The sequence below is a fragment of the Rhinolophus ferrumequinum genome, chromosome 10 (assembly GCF_004115265.2).
Source record: "Rhinolophus ferrumequinum isolate MPI-CBG mRhiFer1 chromosome 10, mRhiFer1_v1.p, whole genome shotgun sequence".
Lineage (NCBI taxonomy): Eukaryota > Metazoa > Chordata > Mammalia > Chiroptera > Rhinolophidae > Rhinolophus > Rhinolophus ferrumequinum.
Genome location: NC_046293.1, coordinates 91,137,948 through 91,162,895, shown reverse-complemented (window position 1 = coordinate 91,162,895; position 24,948 = coordinate 91,137,948). Strand labels below are relative to the sequence as shown.

Here is a 24,948-nt window from a genome sequence, read left to right as displayed (position 1 = left end):
GAATATTCACAGCAACATTATACATAATAGCCAAAAAGTGGAAACAAGCTAAATGTCCACTAACTGATGAGTGGATAAACAAAAGGTGGTCTCTCCACACAATGAGTGTTATGCTACCAAGAAAAGGAATGAAGCACTGACACATGCTACCGCATGGGTGACCCCTGAAAACACTATGCTAAGCCAGTCACAAAAGACCACACAGTGTAGGATTCCATTTATGTGTATGTCCATACTAGGCAAATGCATCGAGACTGATGGCTAATTAGTGGTTGCCCTGGGTCAGGGTGAAGGCAGGGGCTGGTGGGAGTAGATACAGGAAGTGACTGCTAACGTTACATGTAGTGTTTCTTTGGGTGATGTTAAAAATGTTCTCAATTAGGTTGTGGTGATGGTTGCATAATTCTGTGAATATACTAAAAACCACTGAACTGTACACTTTGAATGGGTATATTTTATGGAATGTAAAACATAGCTCAATAAAGCTATAAAAGAAATCATAGGTAAAGATGTTCATTCTGGAAGACAAAAACAAGAAATAACCTAAATGCTCCCCTCAGTAAGGGAATGACTGAATAAATAGTCATTCAATGTATGGAATTGCATATAGTTAGTAGAACAATAATTATTTTAAAAGTTTATGATGTAATGTTAAGTACAAAATATGTGGCTATAAAATTACATGTACGTTACTATTAAAACTATCTATAGCATATATGCATGCAAAAATGAGAGTAGTTTACTTACATTTTTCCCATTAATGTTGTTACTAATTATAAAGGTATCAAATACAAATCACACTACACTGAATGGAAAGCACCTTAACATGATTGTTTAGCCCATCACTTAACACCAGAAAAGGCTACATCGAAACTGTCCACTGGGAAACAGAAACATACCCGTCAGGACAGAAAACGGATACCTTCTGGTTTCACACTTATAATCCTATACCAATGAAGTTGTGTAATATTGAGAACACTTTACTATAAAAAATCAAATTAAAAAAAAAATCAAATTAAACCAACAGTAAACCACACTAAATAGAATCTACTAATTAACTAGAAAAATAAAAATGAACGGACCTTCAGAAATTTCTTTGTCCAGGGATTTTAGCTCTTCTTCAATTTCAGTTTTAACTTTTAATAAAACTTCTTGACCCAGAAATTGTGAAGCTACATCTTGTTGAACTCCTGAAACCAACAAAAAAGTTACTATTGAAAGAGGGAGAGAGAAGCTATTAGAATTTAGGTAGTATTTTAACTGTAAGTCAGAGAATAGTATCAAAATAAAGGCTGGGGGGCTGGGAGATATCTAAAGATGAGAAAGCTGAGGATTGGGTAGGTTATACTACTACTGTGGAAAGCCAGTGACTGGAACTCAGGTCAGTCTGAATACAAAACCATTAAATGCAGGCTGTGTTCTCCTCATCTTCTGATTGGGCGGCTAGGAAGGAAACAGCTCAGAAATATTTCTGCCATGATAGAAAAGGAAACCTGAAAGGCTGTCCAGGTCAGTGATAATGTCTTTTGATATTGACCTTTGTGGTCCCTTATCTTCATATCTTCATGCAAACTGTAGCCCAAGAGAAGGCCTATTATCATCAAAAGATTTATATCCTCCAACTAAGAAAACTATGAATATATCAAAAGTACTGGGCACAAGCGATTCTTACACAGTAAGAGGAAAAGGAAGGTCTTGGTCTGTAGCACAGAATGAAGAACGAAGGGACGAATCTGAAGGAGAAAAGCAGACCAGGTACTTGACTAATTTCTCCTGCCTCCGATATTTAGAACAGAACTTTATCATTTCATCTAAAAACCTGAATCCAAATATGACACCCCCCATTCAGAACATATTTATGGACACATCTCAAGTACTTTTTCAATTGTTCATATCACTGTTTTCTACCACTCACAAGTTTTATAGAGAGGGGTCAGCCATTTATGTTTTTACTTTTGCAAGCAAAAAATTCTGAATTCAAAGATAAACTTATTAATTTAGGCCTAGGAACTTGATTATTATAGCATCTATGGGTCTTTAAAATACCTTTGAAAAACAAAAGGTTATAACTCCTGTATCGTACAGATTTTCTGATAGTTTTCAACTTTTAAAATTGACAAAAATAATTTTCCTTCAGGTCACGTAAATTTTCATTCAGGCCACTCAGTTCCTTCTGAGCTGAGACTAACCAAAATAAAACTCAGACCCTTAAAAGAATTTTTGGTGGAAAATATAAAATTCCTTGGGTATTTCTAGTTGAAGTACAACACAAAGGATCCCCTCAATGTCATGATTAACATATATTTTGCCTAACTAGACATTTCACTTGCAATTTCTGACTACATAAATACCTTAAATGAAACTACAGTCATAAAAACTTTAAAACATTACATATAATAGATACAATCTATTATACAAAATTTGAAGACAATATATCCTAGGAAGAAGGTAATCTTCATAAATTCTCATAAAGCATAAAAGTCTACCTTTACAGGTAGGCCTTGTTTCCTCAATTTTTTTTTACTGTGGTTAAAACACACATAACATAAAATTTACCATCTTTACCATTTTAAAGTTTATAATTCAGTAGTATTAAATACGTGAACTATTGTGGTACCAGCACCACCACCCATCTCCAGCACTCTTCAGCTTGTAAAATTGAAACTCTGTACCTATTAAACACTAAACTAACCCTCATTCCCTCCTTCCCTTCCAGCCCCTGGCAGCCACCACTCTACTTTCTGTCTCCATGATTTGGACGATTCTAAGTACTTTATGTAAGGGGAATCATACAGTATTTCTCTTTTGGAGACTTGCTTATTTCGCTGACAGACTTATAATAAATCAAATACTGTTTATTAATTACAGTAAGTTTTCCCTTTAGATGCAATTTGTAGTTTTAGATGGTTCTGCAACACCACTGATTAATATAACTACACTAGGTAAAGTGACCTCTAGAATATATTGTGACATTATTAAAATAAGGCAAACACAGACTGGTAAGTTAATTTAAAATCAATCTAATTTCTTTCAATGAAATTATCTTTCTCCCTTCTGGCTTCCTGGAAGGCAGCTCAGTAGAGTGAAACATAAGCTTTGGAGTCAAGCATTCCAGCTCATCACTACATATAACCTTGAGCAAGAAAAATAATCTTCTCGAGCCTCTCCTCTTATGTAAAATGGGTAAATAATACCACAAAGGGATGTTGTCAAGGGTAATGAGATAAATAAGTTAAGTACCATCCCATCAAAAATGCTCAGTAGAGAATAGCTTACACTCACCAATCCTTCTGATTCTCTAAAATGTTGTTACTATTTGACAGTAATCTTTCCCCAAACCTGTCTCTGTGAACAGAATCAGCTCACCATAGATTTCTAATCAATGATGTTAATACAGAATCTGCTTTCAGTACTGTAAGAGTCGGGATCAGCAGGAACAATCAGCAGGACAGTTAAGATAATGCCAAGTGATATAAAATAGGACTGTTATAACACAAACTAGGAGAAATCTTGACAGTAACTCATGCTCTTGTTGCAGAGAGAATTGATCTAAAACTAAAATCTTTTCTTCCCCGAGCATATAGACACCAAAGTTTAATTAAGTTTTAGTCAAAAATGCAAAAGTAAATTTTATTTAATTTAAGGGTACAATTCACAAGAAATTCATCTGGGGAGTTTTACGAAGAAGCCACATTTCTGAATACCAGATGTTCCATGGTTTTCTACATTTCCAGGTGTGGCTTGCCTCTATGAGACTTGATTTCAAGCTTTTTCCAGGTTAAAATAATCTCTGCCATACTCAAGAATATAAGAATTTTGACCAATCATTGTTATGAGCTACAGTGAATACAAGTGCTTTTGAGAGAAATTCTTTTTATACATACTGATATTCCTTCAAATTTACTTCCATTACAGAAGTAGGGTAACAGCCATGCTGGAAAAGTTTTGATTAGCTTTTCAAGTTCTGCAAAAACATTTCAAACTTAACATCTGCTAGTTTGCTCTTGACCTGCCCTTAATCAGAAACATAGGACACCTAAACATTTCAGACTCTTGACAGAGAATACAACCTGTTGGACCTAATTTTTTATGTTTCCTGACATGAAAGGTAGTCCTTCCATTCCTCTTTACTCTGGAGTTTATCCTCATATTAAGCTAGACCATCAGAAAAGTACATACACATAATCTACGTTATCAGATAGTGTTAACTATTTGTTTTAACTGAGCTGCACTTTGGTGCCATTTCCTTAGCTTTTATCCAGAATCACTTCAAGAGGTAGTTTTAAAACCAACTGTGTTTCCCCGAAAATAAGACCTAACCGGAAAATAAGCCCTAGCATGATTTTTCAGGATGACATCCCCTGAACATGAGCCCTAATACGTCTTTTGGAGCAAAAATTAATATAAGACCCGATCTTATTTTCAGGGAAACACAGTAATACTGTATTTGATATTGACAACATTTTCTACTACATTTCTCTGTGCTATACGTAATAAAGCTCTAAGTGAAAAAATCTTTGAAGACTAATGTTCCACTTAAAAGAAAATAGTATAGCTTCCTAGAAATAAGCATACCTCCACTTTTTTTTTGTGGCTTTATCTCAGAACCAAATTCACTGCTCTGTGCTAGTACAGGACCTTATAGACTGCATATCTGTGCTCTATTATCCCATTATAGAATTGTATTGTTTTCCTAGTCTGATTTTATTTATTAGAATACTTTTATTTAGATTTTCCATTATGTATTATTAAATTATATGTGGCAAGGAATTCTTAAAATTCATTCCTGTTCCTACCCAGTATGAATTCACTGCCAACTTCTGCACTAAAAAAAAAGACATTATGCTACATTTCTATCTAACCTGGACTGTCCTTCCTTTTCCTGATTATTCAAATTCTGTCCACTCTGCAAGGACCAATTTAAGTCTCTCTATTTCTCCATAATATCTTCTTGATCTATATCACTGACATTTGAACATTTATATCATTTAGTCTGTGTCATTTAAACACTTAAATATATACTATCTTATATTGCTCGAAGATTACATAGTTTATTATCATTATTCTAACCAGATTACAAACTATTTGAGATACTTTGATAGTGATAGCTATCATTGCCACTGTGATGAAGACTCAGAAGAATTATTATAGAGGTACATGTAGAGATGACAACCCTGCTGGGGAGAGAGGACATTTAAGAAAAAAGACAGGGGCAGCCAGGTGGCTCAGTTGGTTAGAGCGCGAGTTCTAGGCAACGGGGCTGCCGGTTCGATTCCCACATGGGCCAGCAAGCTGCGCCCTCCGCAACTAGAATGAAGTCAATGAGTTGCCGCTTAGCTCCCGGGTGGCCAGATGGGTCAGTTGGTTGGAGCGCGGGCTCTCAACCACAGGGTTGCCGGTTCTACTCCTCGACTGTGCAAGGGATGGTGGGTTGCGCCCCCTGCAACTAACAATGGCAACTAGACCTGGAACTGAGCTGCGTCCTCCACAACTAAGATTGAAAGGACAACAACTTGATTTGGAAAAAATCCTGGAAGTACACACAGTTCCCCAAAGGAGTCCTGTTCCCCTTCCCCAATAAAATCTTAAAAAAAAAAAGAAAAGAAAACAGACAATAAAAGTTATATATAAATTCAACAGAATAAAAAAAATGTTATCTATATATTTTGAGGCAAATTCAAATGACAAAAGTTAAAAGAAATAAAATGAGAATTCATTTTACATAAAAGAGTAAGAGTACAAACCATCCACATACATAGAACAGTAACTAGAGCATTTATTTATGGTGATGGAATTGTGATGGAGAATATTGAGAATGAAGAATTGGAAAAAAAAGACATCAATTATATCTCCATGCTTATGAGAGTTTTATCACTGTCTGAATCATAGAATTTTAAATTTGGAAAAGTCTGTAAAGAAAAGGCTGTCAAGTCCATCCTCCTCATTAGATGACGAACATGGAACTTGGAGATTTTAAATGAATTGCCTAGGCTCAAATAAATCATACAGAAACAAGATTAAAAAGTAGATAACCTACTTTTTAAATAAAATTATTGCTGAATTTCAGAACATATGATTACAGTTTTTTATGAGTAGTGAAAAATAAGGAATACATGAATGTTTTATCTACCATCTGCCTCTTTTTGGAAAATCTATATACCTAAAACATATACACACCCACACACCCAATGACACTACCACCAATGCCACTACCGTGACACAAAGTAAGTGACAATAATGTCTTGGTTACCATATGCCTCACCACACCAGATTATAGAAAAGCAGCTGATTAAAGGAGTGACTATTCTCATGAGACTAATGTGATGCTGATTATACATGACAAGTTGTCACAGTTGATAATAAGCCATGTGGAAAACCTAAACCAGAAAACGTCTACCGTTGTCAGGGCACAAAAGGCTATTTATTTAGCTAACCAATGACATAGACAGATTCAGTGATTTTCATTTAATCAAAGCGCCCCCCCCCACCCCCGACTTTAAAAAACATAGAGCTACGCACCAGTGCAGCATAAATTCTGTACTATAAACCTGGAGAAAAATATTTCAAAGACAAAAAGACTTTAACACACTAAATCCCACCCACCTCATTGTCAAATGAAGAGTCACGTGAGTCAGCAATCAACACATTCCAGCCCTGAAATACATTCAGTATTTCAAAGTGAATATCAGATTAACAATTACCCAGAGAATATACTTAAAATACAGATTCCCAGGCCCCAGCATGGAGCGTCTACTTCAGAAGGTCTGGGGTAGGGCTCCAAGATCTTTGTTTTAACAAGTATTCAGGCAATTAGTTCTGACAAATACTGCTCTAGACAACCCAAATAATTATAATCAAATTAAAAACATCTACTAAACATATAGATAACATGGTTCAATTATTCATTCAATAGCAAAAACAAATACCCCAAAAGATACTATATTGGACCACTAAATAAGAAATCAGATTAGAAAATAATAATCAAATTCCAAATTTGCCAGTCATGATGGCAGTTTTCAGGTGCCAGTGTTACCATACCCTCCTGGCATCCTGCAGACTGGGAAAAAAAACTTGAGGTAGGGCAGACTCTAAGGATACAAATGCAGAGAAAAACTACCATGCACTCAACTCAAAGTCTGGTTTCATAATGGTCAGGATCAAACATCTCCTGTTCTTGCTAGAACGGCCGTGGGAAAAAAGAAACAGTACACATCTCCAGAAATGAAAAACTGTGAATCATAATTTGGGATGGGGAGGTATAAGAATCTGTCTTGAAAAGTTGATCAGAGATGGCAATTCTCCCCAAATTGATCTACAGATTAAATGCAATCCCTATCAAAATTCCTACTGCCTTTTTTCCAGAAATGGACAAGACACTCCTAAAATTCATATAGAATTGCAAGAGACACACAGCATAGTCAAAGAATTTTTTAAAAAGAATAAAGTTGGAGGACTCACACTTCACAATTTTAAAACTTACTACAAAATTACAGTAATCAAAATAGTGTGGTAATAGTATAGAAACAGACATACAGACTGATGAAACCCAATTGAAAAGCCAGAAATAAATCCATACATTTAAGGTCAACTGATTTTTGAGAAGGGTACCAAGGTCATTCCATGTGGGAAGAATAGCCTTTTCAAGAAATGGTGCTGGGACAACTGGATATTCCCATGCAATAGAATGACTCCGGACTTCACATCATATAAAAAAATTAATTCAAAATAGATCAAAGATATAAATTTAAGAGCTAAAACTATAAATCACATACATAGGTGAAAATGTATGTGACCCATAGCTAAGTCTCTTAGCTATGACACCAGAAGCATAAGAAATCAAAGAAAACATAGATCAACTGGACTTCATAAAAACTAAAGACTTTTGTATGCCGAAGGACACTACCAATACAGTGAAAACACAAACCACAGAAAGGAAGAAAATATCTAGAAATCACATGTCTGGAAAGGGTCTGGTAGCCAGAATATATTAAAAAGTCTTACAACTCAACAATAGAAAGACGAATAACCCAATTTTTAAAAATGGGCAAAGGATATGAATACACATTTCTCCAAAAATATACAAATGCCCAATAAGCACCTGAAAAGATGTTCAACATCATTAGCCACTAGGGAAATGCAAATTAAAACCACAATGTGATACTACTGCACACCCACTAGGATGGCTATAAGAAAAAAATACAGATAACAGCCAAGTTTAGCAAAGATGTGAAGAAACTGGAACCCTCACACGTAGTTGGTGTATGGTCCAGCAAAGCGGTCCAGTCACTTTGGAAGGTACCTTGACAGTTTCTTGCAAAACTAAATATACTCTTCCCATACCATCTAGCAATCATGCTTCTTCGTATTTACCCAAATGGGTTGAAAACTTATACCTACACAAAAACCTGCACATACATGTTTAACAGCTTTACACATAATTGCCAAAACTTGGAAGCAATCAAGATATTCTACAACAGCTGAATGGATAAATATAGTACATCCATACAAGGGAATATTATTCAGCAATAAAAAGACATGAGCTACCACAATGAGATACCACTTCACATTCATTAGGATAACAATTACAAAAATTTAAAACAAACAAACAAACAAACAAACAGAAAACAACAACTGGTGAGGATGGTGGAAAAACTGGAATTCCTGTGTGCTGCTGATAGGGCTATAAAATGGTGCACCTACTGTGAAAAAAAGTATGCCAGTTCCTCAAAAACTTAAACATAGAATTACCATGTGGTCCAGCAATACTACACCTGGCAATGTACCCAAAAGAACTGAAAGCAGAGACTCAGACAGATATTTGTACACCAATATTTATAGCAGCATTATTCACAATAGCCGAAAGGTAGAAATAATCCAAATGTCCATTAGTAGATGAATGGATAAACAAAACGTGCTATATGCATACAATGGAATATTATCCATTATCCATCCTGGAAAAGAAATGATATTGTGATACGTGCTACAACATGGATGAACCTTCAAAACATGTTAAGCAAAATGAGGCAGACACAAAAGGACAAATATTATATAATTCCACTCAAATGAGATGCTTGGAATAGCTAAATTCATAGAGAGAGAAAGTAGAATAGAGGGGAAAATTGGGAGTTACTGTTTAATGGTTGAACATATAGCAAACCAGTATCACAACTACATGAATCTGACAGTCACATTACTAAGAGACATGAAATTTCCTTCCTAACCTAAGAAAGAAATGTTTTATTAAATCCATTATTAATTACTATAGCATCAAGGCTCTCCATATTGCTACTTACGATATATGCAAAGTTGAGTATAACAAGTTATTATTTCGCATCAAATGTTTCCGGAAGTCAGCTGGACTTCTTCTATTCAGAATATATAATCCTTTTTGTTCTTTCCCCTTTTCTTCTGCCTCCACCCCGCCCCCCCCCCCCGCCCCAACTCCGGTTCAAGTCGTTGTTTCTCAGTCCAGTTGTGTAGGACACCGCTCCCTGGCCCATGCTGGTATTATGAGCCTTGCACACACCCCGTCCCCGCGGCTGAGGTAGTCGGTTGCTGGGCATAGGTTGGCCACTCAGAGCAGCTCATGGCAGCTTTCGCCGGCTGCCGGCTGCTCACGCTGGCCCCCGTCCACTCATGGCGGCACACAGTAGCCCACAGCAGCACATAGCAGCCCGCTGCGGCTCACGCCAACCTCCAGCTGCTCACGGCAGCCCAGCTCCAGGGAGAGCTGTTGTTCACAATCTTAGCTGTACAGGGTGCAGCTCACTGGCCCATGTGGGAATAGAACTGCAACCTAGGTGATAGGAACATGGCGCTCCAACCACCTGAGCCACCAGGCCATCCCCAGAATATATAGTCCTGAACAAGGCTGACTACATTCAACATAAAGTAACAATCTAGGAGAGTTGACTAGTTCTGCAAAAGTGTAGAGTTTAACTATTTATGGAAAAGTCTGTACATAGTATATGACTCACTTAGGAAAAAAAATGAAAGACATTTAATGTGACAGATACCGAGTCATAAATAGTCACCTCATTTAGACTCGTCTCACACTGATTGTTTCATGAACTTGAAACCAAACCTACCCACATTACACCAATGAATGCTATGGCAGATCCTATTTATAATAGCATGGCATAGGAGTGTGTTCTATACCACACTTTAGACAACAAATAGGATAGACAGCTTCCCTCTAAGAAGTTAGCCCACACATTTTGTATTTATGTGTAAATTTTACACTTGGGCTTACAATAAAACAATATAAGGATAACAACCAAATTTCAAAAACAAAACAAAAATGCCAAAGCAGGTAAACTCCTCAGATCCTACAATGTTCAGGTGGAAAAAAAAAATTCTACGCTGAAACAAGAAAAAAAATTGATCAATACAATCCCTAAGATCCTTCTAAATTTAGTAAGTCACAGGGGTTGAAAAGGTATGGTTTTTGTGAGCATGGCATCTGTTACAGTACGTTATTGAGAAATAATATAAATGAGTAGAATTTGGATAGGTGGAGAAGTGTGTATTAGGATGACCAACTTATGTCACTTTGCTCATTATTTCCCCAGTTTTACTCAATCCTGGGCAAACTGGACAGTTAGTTGGTCATCCTACATGTATATTTGGGAGATATGTTAATTAGGACAGGCTAGTCTGCAGTAATAAATACAAGGTATGACCAAATAATACGGTGGATGTTTAAATTTTAAAAAATTTATTACAGTGAAATACACATTGCCACTAATCCCCCTCAAAATACTTCCCCTCACTTCGAACACACTTATCCCATTGCTCTTGCCACTTTCTGAAGCAGTTCTGAAAGTCCTCTTTTGTGAGTGTCTTTAGTTGCGCTGTCGTGGTTGCCTCGATGTCCTGAATCATTTTGACTTTGGGGAAGAGCCAGAAGTCACACGGTACCAGATCCAGGGAATAAGGTGGATGAGGGCACACTGTAATGTTTTTGTCTGACAGAAATTGCCGTACCAGAAAGCGATGTGTGATATGGAGCGTTGTCATGATGGAGAATGATTTATGGCACACTTTAAAACACACCTCTCAATCGTAGCTCACACCCGACTAACTGCACCGAACAAGTTGAAACTTGTCACACAGTTACTAAGATTTGACATGCCGCTTCCCATATTGAAGATCCCTTTCTATTGGATGGCACTCGGCAGCAGCATTCACCGTATTTTGTGATCACAATGGAAAGGCTCTGTATCACACATCGCTTCTGGTACGGCAATTTCCGTCAAATAAAAACATTACAGTGTGCCCTCATCAACCTTATTCATGGGATCTGGCACCTTCCCCAAAGTCAAAATGATTCAGAACGTTGAAGCAGCGATGACGGCACAACTAAAGACACTCACAAAAGAGGACTTCCAGAACTGCTTCAGAAAGTGGCAAGAACAATGTGATTAGTGTGTTCGAAGTGAGGGGAAGTATTTTGAGGGGGATTAATGGCAATGTGTCTTTTACTGTAATAATGTTTTAAAACATTCACCGTATTTTTTGATCACACCTCGTAAAGTCAAAAATTTCAGCAACTTAACTCAAAGGTCCTCCCTCATGTTATCTATCCAACCTGGAGAAGTGGAAGGCAAGGAGACTGTTTCATATGGTCACTTAGCAACCCTGCCTGATAATGGTTTTGTCCTACTGTAACTATTCTGCTAGGAACCTATGTTCCCCTCTACGCCAACACATATACCACAAGAATGGGAAGAAGGCATACTGACTCTTAAAAAAGGCACAGTCTAGTAGTGACACAAATCACATCCACTCATATTTCATTGGCTAGAACTAGTCACATGGCCCTGCCTAACAGCAGTTTTCCCATGGGTCCAGGAAGGAAAGAATTAGATATGGGTAAGCATTAGTAATTACTCCCACAGGACTCTAGCATTTGAGAGCAGCTCAGCTTGAGCAAAAAAAAAATATATATACAGGTAAGAATAAATATGTGTTGTTTAAAATACAAGGCAATAACAAACATAAGACACAGAGGCAATGAGACTAGATCATGGGTACCAATGCAAGTTTTGCAGAGTAGCCTTAGGGAAAAGGGAGCAACTGTGGGTTCTCAATGCAAGAGGCAATGTTAGGAAGCTCAATCTGCTTATAGCATGTAAAATGTATGAATAAGAGGACATAAAATGAAGGAGAAAATCAGGAGACATCTGCAATAATTTGAGGCAGGTCCTATAAGATAATGGGAGAATCGTCACAAAATTGGGACAGTTGGTAACAGTTAACATAGAAAGAGAGCAGGAAACAGAGATAAGAGCTAAAAGATGACACTTATATTTCAAACCTGGGTAGCAGGTGGTGTCATTAAAAATTTACTGTAAAAATAGGGGCTGGCTTAGAGGGGAAGACAGAAAACCGAGTTCTAGACCTGTGTGTCAAATATTGCAGCCACCAGCCACATTTAGCTTTCTAAATACAAAAATTAAAAATTCAGTTCCTTGGTCTCACTAGTCACATTATAAGCACTCAACTGTCACATGTCACTTGTGACTGCAATACTGGACGTAGCAGATACAGAACATTTTCACCATTGCACAAAGTTCTATTAAGTAGTGTTTTTTTAGATCTATCAAGCTATAACTAGTCGGGAATATTTTGGAACAGTTAACGAAACTGGAAACTGGAAAAGTTTTATGGAATTTGCAGGCTAACTTAAGGACTGTCACGTGTCCACTCCAAAAGTGGGTGATGAATACCTTTTACCAGTAAATGCCCTAAATGTCCTACAGTAGGAGACTATACATATTTATTTGTTGACTTGGACAGATGTTCAAATATATTGTTAATTTTTAAAACGTTAACATTGGCATATATATGATATCATTTTTATAAATCATAAATTCAAATTTATATGGACCTATAAAAATGTTTGTGAAAAAGGTTAACGTTTCATAATTTCAGTTAGTGCACTATAGGATTTTTTTCTTTCTTTCTTTTTTTTTTACTTTTCTAAATACTTCCAAATTTATATATATGTTTACTTATATAATTAAAAATAAACATTTTAATAAAAAAAGAAATATGATTAAAGAATGAAAGTGACAGACAGATTTGGATTTAATATGAAAAAATAACAGCATTTAGTTTTGTGCATAAGTGGAAAGAGCTCCTCAATAAGAATGATAAAAATGTTTCTTGCATGGATGTAACATATCAGGTGCCAGCAAACTGACCCCTGAGCCACATCTGGCCTACTGCATGTTTTGTACAGCCTATGAGGTAAGGATGATTTTTATATTTTTAAATGGTTGAAAAAGTCAAAAATCAGTTATTTCATGATATATAAAAATTATAGGAAATCCAGTACCCATAAATAAAATGTAAGTGGACTATAGCCACCCTAACTCATCCATTTGTTATTTATGATTGTTTTGTTCCTCGATATGAGAGATGAGCAACTCCAACAAAGACTGTGTGTAGTGCTCTCAGAGCTTCCCTGCTGTTCAGCACTTACCAGACGCGGTGACACAGTTGTAACTACACATCATCTCAACAGCCACACCACAACTTTTATCTTACCTGTGCACACCCATCATGTCAAACAAGAAAAGTGGCCTTTGAATATTCTGCTTTTAGGCACAATGGAGGTTGCATTATTTTGTTATCAAATCAGATGGCAAAGTATTATGTTTAATATGCAGTGACATTATAGCCGTGCTAAAAGAACAAAATATGCATTGGTATCACCAGACTATCAAGCACTCATCACAGTATTCCCAACTCACAGGAAAGCACGTCAGAAAACTTAGAATATTTAAAATGGAACACCTCATCATGGAATTTTTTCATAAAATAAAAAATGATGGGTGGCTGGATGGCTCAGTTGGTTAGAGCACGACCTCTGAACAATAGGGTTGCCGGTTCGATTCCCACATAGGTCAGTGAGCTGCGCCCTCCACAACTAGATTGAAGACAACAAGCTGCCACTGAGCTTCCAGAGGAGTGGCCGGATGGCTCAGTTGGTTAGAGCACAAGCTCTCAACAAGATTGCAGGTTCAATTCCCGCATGGGATGGTGGGTGGCGCCCCCTGCAACTAAAGATTGAAAATGGTGACTGGACTTGGAGCTGAGTTGCGCCCTCCACAACTAGACTGAAGGACAACGACTTGGAGATGATGGAACCTGGAGAAACGCACTGTCCCCCAGTATTCCCCAATAAAAAATTAAAATAAAAAAATTTTAAATATAAATAAATAAACAAACAATGAAAATGAGGCTGCAACCAAAGTAAATTTCTACGTGGCTCAGTTGTTAGCAAGGTAAGCTGTTTACTGGTGTTGAGTTAATTAAATCATGTCCAACTGCAGCAGCTGAAGAAATGTGTCCAGGAAAAAAAAAAGTTTAAGATTATTAGTCTTTGGGGCTGGCCCAAAAGGCGGCCGGTGGCTAAGGTGGTTGGAACTCCATGCTCCTAACTCTGAAGGCTGCCGGTTCGATTCCCACATGGGCCACTGGGCCTCAACCACAAGGTCGCCAGTTCAACTGCTCGAGTCCTGCAAGGGATGGTGGGCAGCGCCCCCTGCAACTAGCAACGGCAACTGGACCTGGAGCTGAGATGCACCCTCCACAACTAAGACTGAAAGGACAACTTGACTTGGAAAAAAGTCCTGGAAGTACATACTGTTCCCCAATAAAGTTCTGTTCCCCTTCCCCAATAAAAATCTTAAAAAAAAAAAAAAAAAAAAGAGAGAGAAAGTAAACATGAAAACCATGGGTTTTCTATATAAAAAAAAAAAATTATTAGTTTTATGGAGAGGATCAGTTGCTCAATGAATTAAGGACAACCGGAACAACATCAACAGTCAATTGAAATATAAGGCAAACAATTTTGAGTGGTTCTCCTTGGCTCTTGATACACTGACAGGTGTCTGAAAACTACTCAGCAGTTGTTTATTCAAGGAGTCAATGCCGAGTTTGAAGTATCTGAACAATTGGCATAGCCTGCACAAAATAATTACAAGCGAGACTATTTTCAAAGAAATTGGGAAAATACTAATTCACTACAACCTGAAGTAGAATCTGCTAAGATGTATTACTACTGATAGTGGCAAAAATATGTGTGAAGCAGAAAAATTAGATAAATTTACAAAGATTATGAAAACGTATTTAAAACCTATGGTTATTCACTATAGTATTCATCTATAGGTACTCTGGAAACTATTTGAATCTGTTTTGTGTTAATGAACCAGGAGTTTCAACAATGAACTTCATTTGCTGTCATGGCTTTCAATGAATGTTACTGCATTTAATCTTGAGGAGTAGACTATTAGGAGTGGTCGCCTGCAATGAGCCCCAAGCATCCTTGTATGTCCTTGCCCAGTGTGACAAACTGAAAACCTACCTGTCCTCTGACTCTGAGCCATTTCTAAAGTTACTCAAAGCCAATTAGGTAGGTCGAAATGACCACAATGTGATTGCTTGCTCCCTGAGAAAGGTGAACTGGGTTCCTCAGCTGCAGTTCAACCTACTATATGAAATGCATCAAGTGGGTTTACTGCATTACCGTGCGGTACTTGGGGGCAAGGGAACTGGTGCTACCAGGGTAACACTCCTGATGCTTGCTGGGCTGGAGTAATAAATTATCCTGCTGAGTCTTGATGTCTACTTTTGGCACCTATGGAGTTCTAGGAGGCTGAAGTATAAAAACTACATGTGTTTCATAAAATTAATTCCCAGAATCTTCCTCCTAAACTGAACGGCTGTAGACGCAATACTTACCTCAAGCATGCTAACCATTTATGCACGAATCACTATGAATTCAACTACTCAGTTAGACTCCCAGTAAGTCCGTTATGGTAGACACTTGCTGAGTCTAAATACCTGAGACTTAGAACAACAGGATCCAGCACTTCAGAAGTTATAACGAGTTTTGCAAACAATGTGCAAAAACTTAAAAAGATATGCTGCATGGTATGACAATCTATAGGCCACATATTTATTTTAAATGGCAAGCCCCTCATGAAAATGGTGTTACTCTCTGATTCCATAGTTTGACTCTAGATAACTTAGCAAAATAATTTTTTTTAAATATATAGAAGCACTCTTAACTAACCTCCACTGATGTGATTTGTTAAGAGACCTACTACAGTCTCACTATAAAACATACTGAATATGCCCACAGCAAGCTGAGATTTGTTAAGAGACCTACTACAGTCTCACTATAAAACATACTGAATATGCCCACAGCAAGCTGAACACATGCAGCTAGCAGACTACTTTCTAGCATACTTGCATAAGTTGTATGCTTACCAAAAATTAGTTATTTTTCTCCCAGCCTGTTTACGAAAGTTATACTTGCCACTGAAATTGTATAATTTATTTAAAATCATAGACATCATTGAAATATGATTATAGAGACTTGATATTTCCTTTTTTTGGGGGGGGGGGAGGGCACAGGTCACAGTGGCCCATGTGAGAATTGAACTGGCAACCTTGGTGTTATTAGCACCACGCTCTTACCAACTGAGCTAACCAGCCATCCCGAGACTTGATATTTCTACAAAAGTTAAATTACAAGGTGTGATAAAAAAAAAAAAACACAGTGAATGTTTAAATAAAAATTACAGTAAAAGACACATTGCGATTAATCCCCCTCAAAATACTCCCCCTCACTACGAACACACTTATCCCATCGTTCTTGCCACTTTCTCAAGCAAGTTCTGGAAGTCCTCTTTCATGTCATTAGTTGCGCTGTCCTGGCTGCCTCAATGTCCTGAATTGATTCAAAACGTTTACCTTTCATGGTCACTTTGACTTTTGGGAAGAGCCAGAAGTCGCATGGTGCCAGATCCAGTGAATAAGATGGATGAGGATACACCATAATGTTTTTATTGGCCAGAAATTGCCATACCAGAAGCAATGTGTGACATGGAGCCTTTCCATTGTGATCACAAACTATGATGAATGCTGCTGCCGAGTGCCATCCAACGGAAAGGCAGGGATCTTCAATATGGGAAGCAGCGTGTTGAACCTTAGTAACAGTGTGCGACAAGTTTCAACTTGCTTAGTGCAGTCAGTCAGGTGTGAGCTACGGTTAAGAGAAGGTGTATTTTAAAGTGTGCCGTAAATTATCCTCCATTGTGACAACGCTCCATGTCACACATTGCTTCCGGTATGGCAATTTCTGTCAAATAAAAACATTATAGTGTGTCCTTAATCCACCTTATTCACTGGATCTGGCACTGTGAAACTTCTGGCTCTTCCCCGAAGTCAAAATGATTCAGGACATTGAGGCAGCCACGACAGCGCAACCAGACACTCATGAAAGAGGACTTCCAGATTTGCTTCAGAAAGTGGCAAGAACAATGGGATAAGTGTGTTCGAAGCGAGGGGAAGTATTTTGAGGGGGATTAATGACAATATGTCTTTTACTGTAATAAATTTTTTTAAACATTTACCGTATTATTTGATCATACTTTGTAAAGGTTTTGGGAAGTTGCTTTAAAAATATCATTTCAGATTGGGTGTGAGAGAAACAACTTTTACAGTTGTTTATACAGTTGAAAAATCATAAAAATCTAGCATGACTTTAATCAGATTATTTTATATGTGTCTTTATGTTCTTACTCTACCTTAAATAAACATAAATCGGAAACTATAGGTAATAGATATGGTTCATGCTAGAAAGATGACATGGAATTCTAAACAGCAGACACATATTTTTTAAAAAATCCTTAGCCCTACATCAAAACTGCTGGATAAATGTACATTAACATTTTAAATTAAAATTTCTTATAATAACCTCTTTATTTATGATTCCCTCTTTAATTGACTTTGTCAGTTAAAGCCCTACTACCAATGTTAGTGATCTAGGTAGAACGGCTTTTATGTTAAACCAAAAATTTTATAGCAGTGCTACTCATTAAAAAAAAAAAAAAAAAGGAAATATTTAGACATACAATAAAGGAGAAGAAACACAGAAACATGTAAACATGTTTAAGACAAAACTGAGTGAAAAAAATCACAAATGATTGATTATAACTATGTAAAAACCATGTGTATATTGATAAAGATTAGAAGATAATAGGAAGTAAAATAGTTGCTGTGTGAGTTTGGTGAAATAATATATATTTGGTATCACATTTTCTTTAATGAGTTTTAAAAGTCATTTTGATATCATTTTGTTTAAAATAGCAACCTACTTTTGGTGTTTTAAAATATGATTCAGTATTTCAAAATAGAACACACCCACTAGTTATATGTAAGCACTAAATTAGCATTGTTAGGACACCTTCTGTCATCCTTCCTAACTACCGTGTTTTCCCGAAAATAAGACCTAGCCGGACCATCAGCTCTAATGCGTCTTTTGGAGCAAAAGTTAATGTAAGACACGGTCTTATTTTATAATATAATAGAATAGAATAATATAAATATAAATATGATATAAGACCAGGTCTTATACTAATTTGTGCTGTAAAAGACACATTAGAGCTGATGGTCCGGCTAGGTCTTATTTTCGGGGAAACACAGTACTAGAGTGGCCACTGGATTCCATCATTTCTGAATTCTCAACACTAACCTTTCTGAAGCCAGAATGACAGAGTATAAATAAGAACTACCTCCAAGGCTGCATTAGATATTTGTGAATAAGAATATTTAAGATGATTTTATACCATGTTTCCCCGAAAATAAGAACTAACTGGAGAATAAGCCCTTGCATGATTTTTCAGGATGACATCCCTGGAACATAAGCCCTAATGAGTCTTTTGGAGCACAACTTAATATAAGACCCGGTCTTATTTTCAGGGATACACAGTATCTTCATGAAGAAGATTGATTCAGACTCCAGTAACTGTTTTAAGCTTTGTTTGACAAACAAAGGATATATATAACTTCCCAATACAAAGAAATGTGTTAAAAACTGTCTATCAGATATAAAAATAGTTTAAATCTAATATCCTTGAAAAAAGGCAATTCAAGGAACTTAAGTGTATTATAAATTTAAAAATAATTTATGTAATTCTAATATATGTCTTATTAAGTATGAAATCTCTGAAGACAGATGGGTTTCTGTTTATTTACATGGACTTAGTACATTTTAAACAGCACCAAGGGCGATCATTTAAAATATCAAGCTCTTAAAAAGCATTCAAAGCAGTTGCTTCTGGTAATGGATCAAGCGATGGGAAGAGGGGTTATTCCTTGAAAGCTGATTAGTATTATTTGATCATATAAACCATAAATGTGAATTAGATACAAATACTTTTATATATGAAGTAATTATTACTACTTACTACAACCACCATAAGCCAAAGATAATACCTTGGGGTGAGGAAAGATGTTGCTCTTGCAGCTTCTCTTGAGAGAGGAGTCCCAAGTAGCTGAGAACAACATACTTTGTTTCATAGTGAAATCCTACAGGCACAGTAGTAGAGGACGCCATTGAGTTGGGTGGCAGAGCTCCAAAAAGGTCTACTAACAGATGTGTAAAACCTAAAAACATAAAAGTATTTTTCAGTTTGAAGTCTATTACATACCAATAAGTTTTCCCATTGACTCCAATTATTCAACTAAATATGAAAATAAATATTTATCAGACTTTTCTTCTCAGTAATCTTAAAAATGTAACTTTTATTTACTTACAAGTGGGAATTTATTCAGATTCCAGATCAAAAGCAAATTTCCCTCTCTCCCCCTAGTTTCTATATTTTCACCTATGTGGCAAAAACACTAGCTAAGCCCCCACCTCATCCCCACCCAGTATATGATGTCTTATTTCTTTTACTAAAAAAATCCTCCTAAATTTCAGTTAGGTCCATGTCCACACAGCTGCAGATTATATTTCCCAGTCTCTTTTGCAATTTAATGCATCGTATGACTAGTTTTAGCCACAGGAATATGAATAGAAGTTATATCTGTAATTTGTGGGTCTTTCCTTAAAGTCTTCTTCTTCCCTCTTTTCTATGGTTTGAAATGTGAATATGACAGACACCTAGCTTTGACATGCAAACTAGCACACCACTTTAGGGGATGGTGAAGCAACAAGACAGAAGGAACCTGGGTCCCTGAATGTCTATGTGGAGCAGAGTCGCCTTGCCAGCCTGAACCACTAGTCTCTGGACTGGTTTAGAGTCTTTATTCTGAATCTCTTCATTCGGCAACCTAACTTGTTCCTTAATCAATACAATTATAACTCTCACTTCTTCATCTAGACTTAGTAGCTGTTTTACCTACCAGGTACTTTGTTTTAAGATCTACTTTCTTAGCAACTTGCAAATATGCAATACAGTGTTAACTATAGTCACCATGATGCTCATTATATCCCCATGAAGGATTTATTTTATAACTGAAAATCTGTACCTTTTGACACCTACTATGTACCTTAATAGTTGTTTCCAACCAAAATGTCTTATTAAGAGGTTTCCAAATAACTTTGTTGTCTGCTTAAAACAACAATATAGACTGCTTTGAGATCTCAAGAAATACCCAGTAAAATAAAAAGAGGTTCAGATAAATAATAACAGGAAGGAGAGACAAGCAATGTTGGCAAAATTTAAGATCAGTAATAAGCAAACTAAGAGAAATGTCCTAGAATGATAAACAATGAAAACAATACATGCAGAGCTTGAAATGCACAAAATAAACAAGTGGCTATATAAAGAGATAAAAAGAAAGATAACATGAAAATCTGCTTTGAATGGTTAAATACTGTCTTTCTTTAATGCATTTATTGTTGCTATTAATATCAGTTTTTATTTAGGCTATCAAAAGAAATCTTGGTTCAATGTATAAAAGTTCCTATAGTTTCTATCTTCCGGGAGGCAATGCTACCAAATTATATCAAAATATCCAATAAATCAAACAATAGGCCTGGACTACCCTATTCAACTTTAAAAGTTCCCATAAACTTCAGAAAGGTATTTCAAAAGTATTAATACATACTCCAAAGGAAAGGAAAGTGCTATAGCTTACATCACAGGAATAAAAGCTACATCCACTGTGTTCTTACAGGATGCTTTACTCCTCCAACAGCCCAAAATATTTTATCATACTTTTACACTGTTACCATTTAATCATGAAATGACAGTATTTCAAATTTACAAATAAGAAAAGGGAAACCCATAGAGGTAAAATAAGTTTTCTGAGGTCTATAAACCAGGTATTAATTAGCAGCAGGGCTGTAACAGACATTCGCCTTTTTATTTTTTTGCCTGCCTACCATCAGACCCCAACAGCATCAATCTTAGTAGAAAACAAATCCCCCACTACAAGAGCTAAAATGGGGTAGACATTTTCTCTTCTAGTCCAGGGCACGTAGGGTACAGTTATGTGATCTAGGTTCAGCCAAGTCAGGGCTCCCACCTCGGATTTGGAGCCTGGAAAGACATTTACAGTTAATTCACGGGAAAGGTGGCAGTGGTCTGAGTTCAGCAGAGGCAGTGGTGCACATCCAGCTGCAGTGTCCTAACTACTAGTATATTCCTGTGGCCTGAGTCTGACTGAGTCTGCAGCAGTCTCCCCTGGTTCCTGCCTATTTTGCGGAGGCTAATTTTCCAGCTTGCCCATCCATTCTGTGAGACACCCAATACCCTTGCCGTAAGTTCCTTTCTGCTTAAGTAAACTAGAAACACTTTGTGTTGCTTGAAACCAAGATCTAACTGGAACCTACTTTCCTTAAAATTTCTAAGGCAGTTCCCCAACAATTTTAACACACTACTCCTAGGAGATTACTAGATTAAATTTATAATTTAGAGAAATCTTCTAATTCTGCAAAGTCCACAAACAGACCGAGTAACTACATCTATTAAAAGAGAAGGCAATGCCTTCTGACAATTTTTTGTGTTCACTCAACACACGTCTCAAGCTACAAGGTCATCATAGGTATAAGGCACAAACCAAACTGAGATAAACCACCTGCTCAGGAGTGTTCAACCAAGTAGGACAGAAATATCTAAACAAATAAGAACAATAAAGTACTATGATCAAGTCAGTATCTACAGAGTGGGAGACGGCAACCCAAAGGCTGAAATAGGCAAATCTCTCTAGAGAAGGGAAAAAGGAATGGAAATCAGGAAAGGCTTTATAAAGTAAAACTGGAACCAATCTTGGAACATGAACGGTTATTCACTAATTGAACCAGCTCGGCAATGCGGCAGGGATGAATTTTAGATGTAAAGAAGATCAGGGAAAGGCACAGAAGCATTGTGCAATAGCATCGACCAACACAAAAATTAAGGAATTTGATATGGCTACATCAGACGCTATGAAGGGGACGGGCTCAGAGGAGTAAACAGAAGTCAGCGTCTGGTGTTCCTTGTATTCTATGGGATGCTAGGAGAATTAGGTTTTACCCTGTAAGCCAGGAATTATTTTAACCATGTCCATGAATGAAGCCCCTGAAACTATATGCAAATTCTGTGTGCATGAGCATTTTCTTCCTAGAGAAAAACAAGCCATTTCTTTCATTAGATTCACAAATTAGATCATGATGCAAAATAGGCTAAAAACTACTGTATTAACACCATTTGGAATCACTGAAGTGTTTTAAGCAAGAGAAGCATATTAACAGATTATACAGTTTAGAAAAATCACGGTGGTGTGGAAGATAGAATGGAGATAGAAGGCAAGGACTCAAGTTAGGGCAACATTAGAAAAATCTAAAGAGATGTATGAAGGCATGAACTATACAGCAGGACACCAGGAAAGCAAAGGTGAAGGGCATGAAAAATGGTGAGAAGTCAAAGATTTGTTAAGTAATCAATAAGAGTAGTTGTATGGAAGTTGGTATTATTCCTACTTCTGTCAGATAATATAGGAAGATGTGGTTTGGAGGAGAAGGATACCAAGCTCACTTTGGGGCATACTGAATTTTAGAATACCTATGGGTTATCCAGGTGGAGATGCACAACAAATAGTTGGACAGATAGGTCTTAAACTCAGAAAGAGGTCTGGAGATACAAAAGTATACTCTGCACAGATGCAAGTAAACAAAATTACCTAAGCAGAGTGAATGGAAAGCAGTGATTTCAAATGGGGAGAATCAAAATTTTGGGGAGTAGGGGAGTAATAAAGTTTGAAAACACATACTTAATAGTTTCATACTTGAAAAAGGAAACATTACCTGTTGTTTTCAGATTACCAAGTATAGAAAATATAGCTCAGGAAATAAATCTTCAGTCTTATTTTGTACCAATGACCCTCAGTGAGGGGCTGAGAGCAAAGAATAATGCACTCCTCCCCACCCCAAGCACCACCACCAGAATAGGAGCCAGAGAAATATGTATCAAAAGGAGACATGGTTTTAAAAGTATGTTGAGAAATACTACTTTGATCTGAAAAAGAAATACACGTAGAATTCAGAGCAAAACTGACATTTCAGGGGTGGCCAAAAGATAAGAAGCTGGCAGACAACATCTCTAAGTCTGGATAGGAATAGTCAGAAAGGTAGGAAGAAAACCAGGAAAGAGTGTGTTCATGGACTCAAGGGAGGCGCTTCAATAAGAAGGTAGTGAACAAACAGGCAAATGTAACAAGAGCCCGTCAAAAAGAATGAAAGTGTCAGGGTAATGATCCCTAACAGGGCAGTTCTGTTTGTCTTGCAGGGCCAACAGCAAAAGGTACAGAGTTCAACAGCGAATGGGAAGTGAAGAAGTAGAGCGAGTTTTAAGTCTATTCTTTCAAAGAAAGAGCATGGTTTAAAGGGAAGAAGTCAATGGGGGAAGAGGGAGAGAGAGAGAGGGAGAGAGGGAGGGAGGGAGGGAGAAGGAGAGGGAGAGGGAGAAGGAGAGAAAGACTGATTCAGAGTTCATTTGTTTTGTTTTGTATACCATTAGAGACTTAAGCAGGTTTACACTCAGTGGAGAAGGAGCTAATGGGACATAAATATATAGAGAGCAAGGAATAAATTATGAAGTTCCAAAAGAGGGGGAGAACAGAGCAAATCACTAACAAATTTTAAGCTTTAAAAAGTCCTGAGGCAGCCGGATGGCTCAGTTAGAGAGCTCTGAACAACAGGGTTGCTGGTTCAATTCCCACATGGGCCGGTGAGCCTCGCCCTCCACAATGAGATTGAAGGCAACAAGCTGCCGCTTGTTGAGCTTCCAGAGGGGCGGCCGGATGGCTCAGCTGGTTAGAGTGTGAGCTCTCAACAACAAGGTACCGGTTCGATTCCCGCATGGGATGGTGGGCTGCGCTCCCTGCAACTAAAGATTGAAAACTGCAACTGGACTTGGAGCTGAGCTGCGCCCTCCACAACTAGACTGAAGGACAACGACTTGGAGCTCATGGGCCCTGGAGAAACACACTGTCCCCCAGTATTCCCCATTAAAATTTCAAAAAAACAAAGAACACAGATTCTTGATCCCAGACTACCTGAAATAAAATTTCACAGGGTAGAAGTCAGGGTCTGGATTTAAAAAAAAAAAGTCTCAGAACTTTTTGGTAACAGGAATAAAGAAATACTCATATATTGAGTAATGCTTTAAATATAAAAATTGATGTTCTAGAATTCATTTTCAAATTTCTTGTATTTATCAAAAGTCCGTACCACTGAAAACACTTTTAGTCATTCTCTGACTCAGATGTCTTAGTCAAAGTATAGGTCACTGAGTTTCCACATTCGATTTTTAGCCTAGTGCTCTTCAAATCTTCTTACAAATCCCAATTGCCTAATCATAAATGCAATCTTAACCACAGATTTCATCATTTGCCATCTTCCACACTCACCATCCTATTTGCAATAAAGTTCTCAGCTCTAGTATATATGTAAATATCCATACATCCATATATTTGGTGAGTGATTATATTATATCCATCATTTCTCAACAATTCACACTAATGGAAAAGATAATACAACTCCAATCATTTAAGTTTAATATATGGTTTTTAGGCTTTAAATGTGTATTTGACATTCTACTTATAAACATACCAGACCTACAGTATAAAATATCCATCCAAGTTCAAAGTTAGCTTGAG

General features: G+C 37.1%; 1 protein-coding gene across 6 annotated transcripts in view; it reads right to left on the bottom strand.

Moving 5' to 3' along the window:
• The window catches only part of BCL2L13 (BCL2 like 13), an 87,230-nt gene that overhangs the window by 56,976 nt on the left and 5,306 nt on the right, over positions 1 to 24,948 (bottom strand). For 4 of the 6 annotated variants that reach the window (XR_004424122.1, XR_004424124.1, XR_004424123.1 and 1 more), the window contains exons 2-3: positions 19,297 to 19,467; positions 1,083 to 1,190 (exon numbers count right to left, since the gene is read on the bottom strand). Coding sequence is in view for 3 of the 6 variants with exons in the window: in XM_033116930.1 (XP_032972821.1) it covers positions 1,083 to 1,190; positions 19,297 to 19,417 (229 nt within the window). In the remaining 3 variants the exon portion in view is untranslated. The remainder of the gene's footprint in view (positions 1 to 1,082; positions 1,191 to 19,296; positions 19,468 to 24,948) is intronic. The other 2 variants (XM_033116933.1, XM_033116934.1) reach the window with 1 other exon arrangement.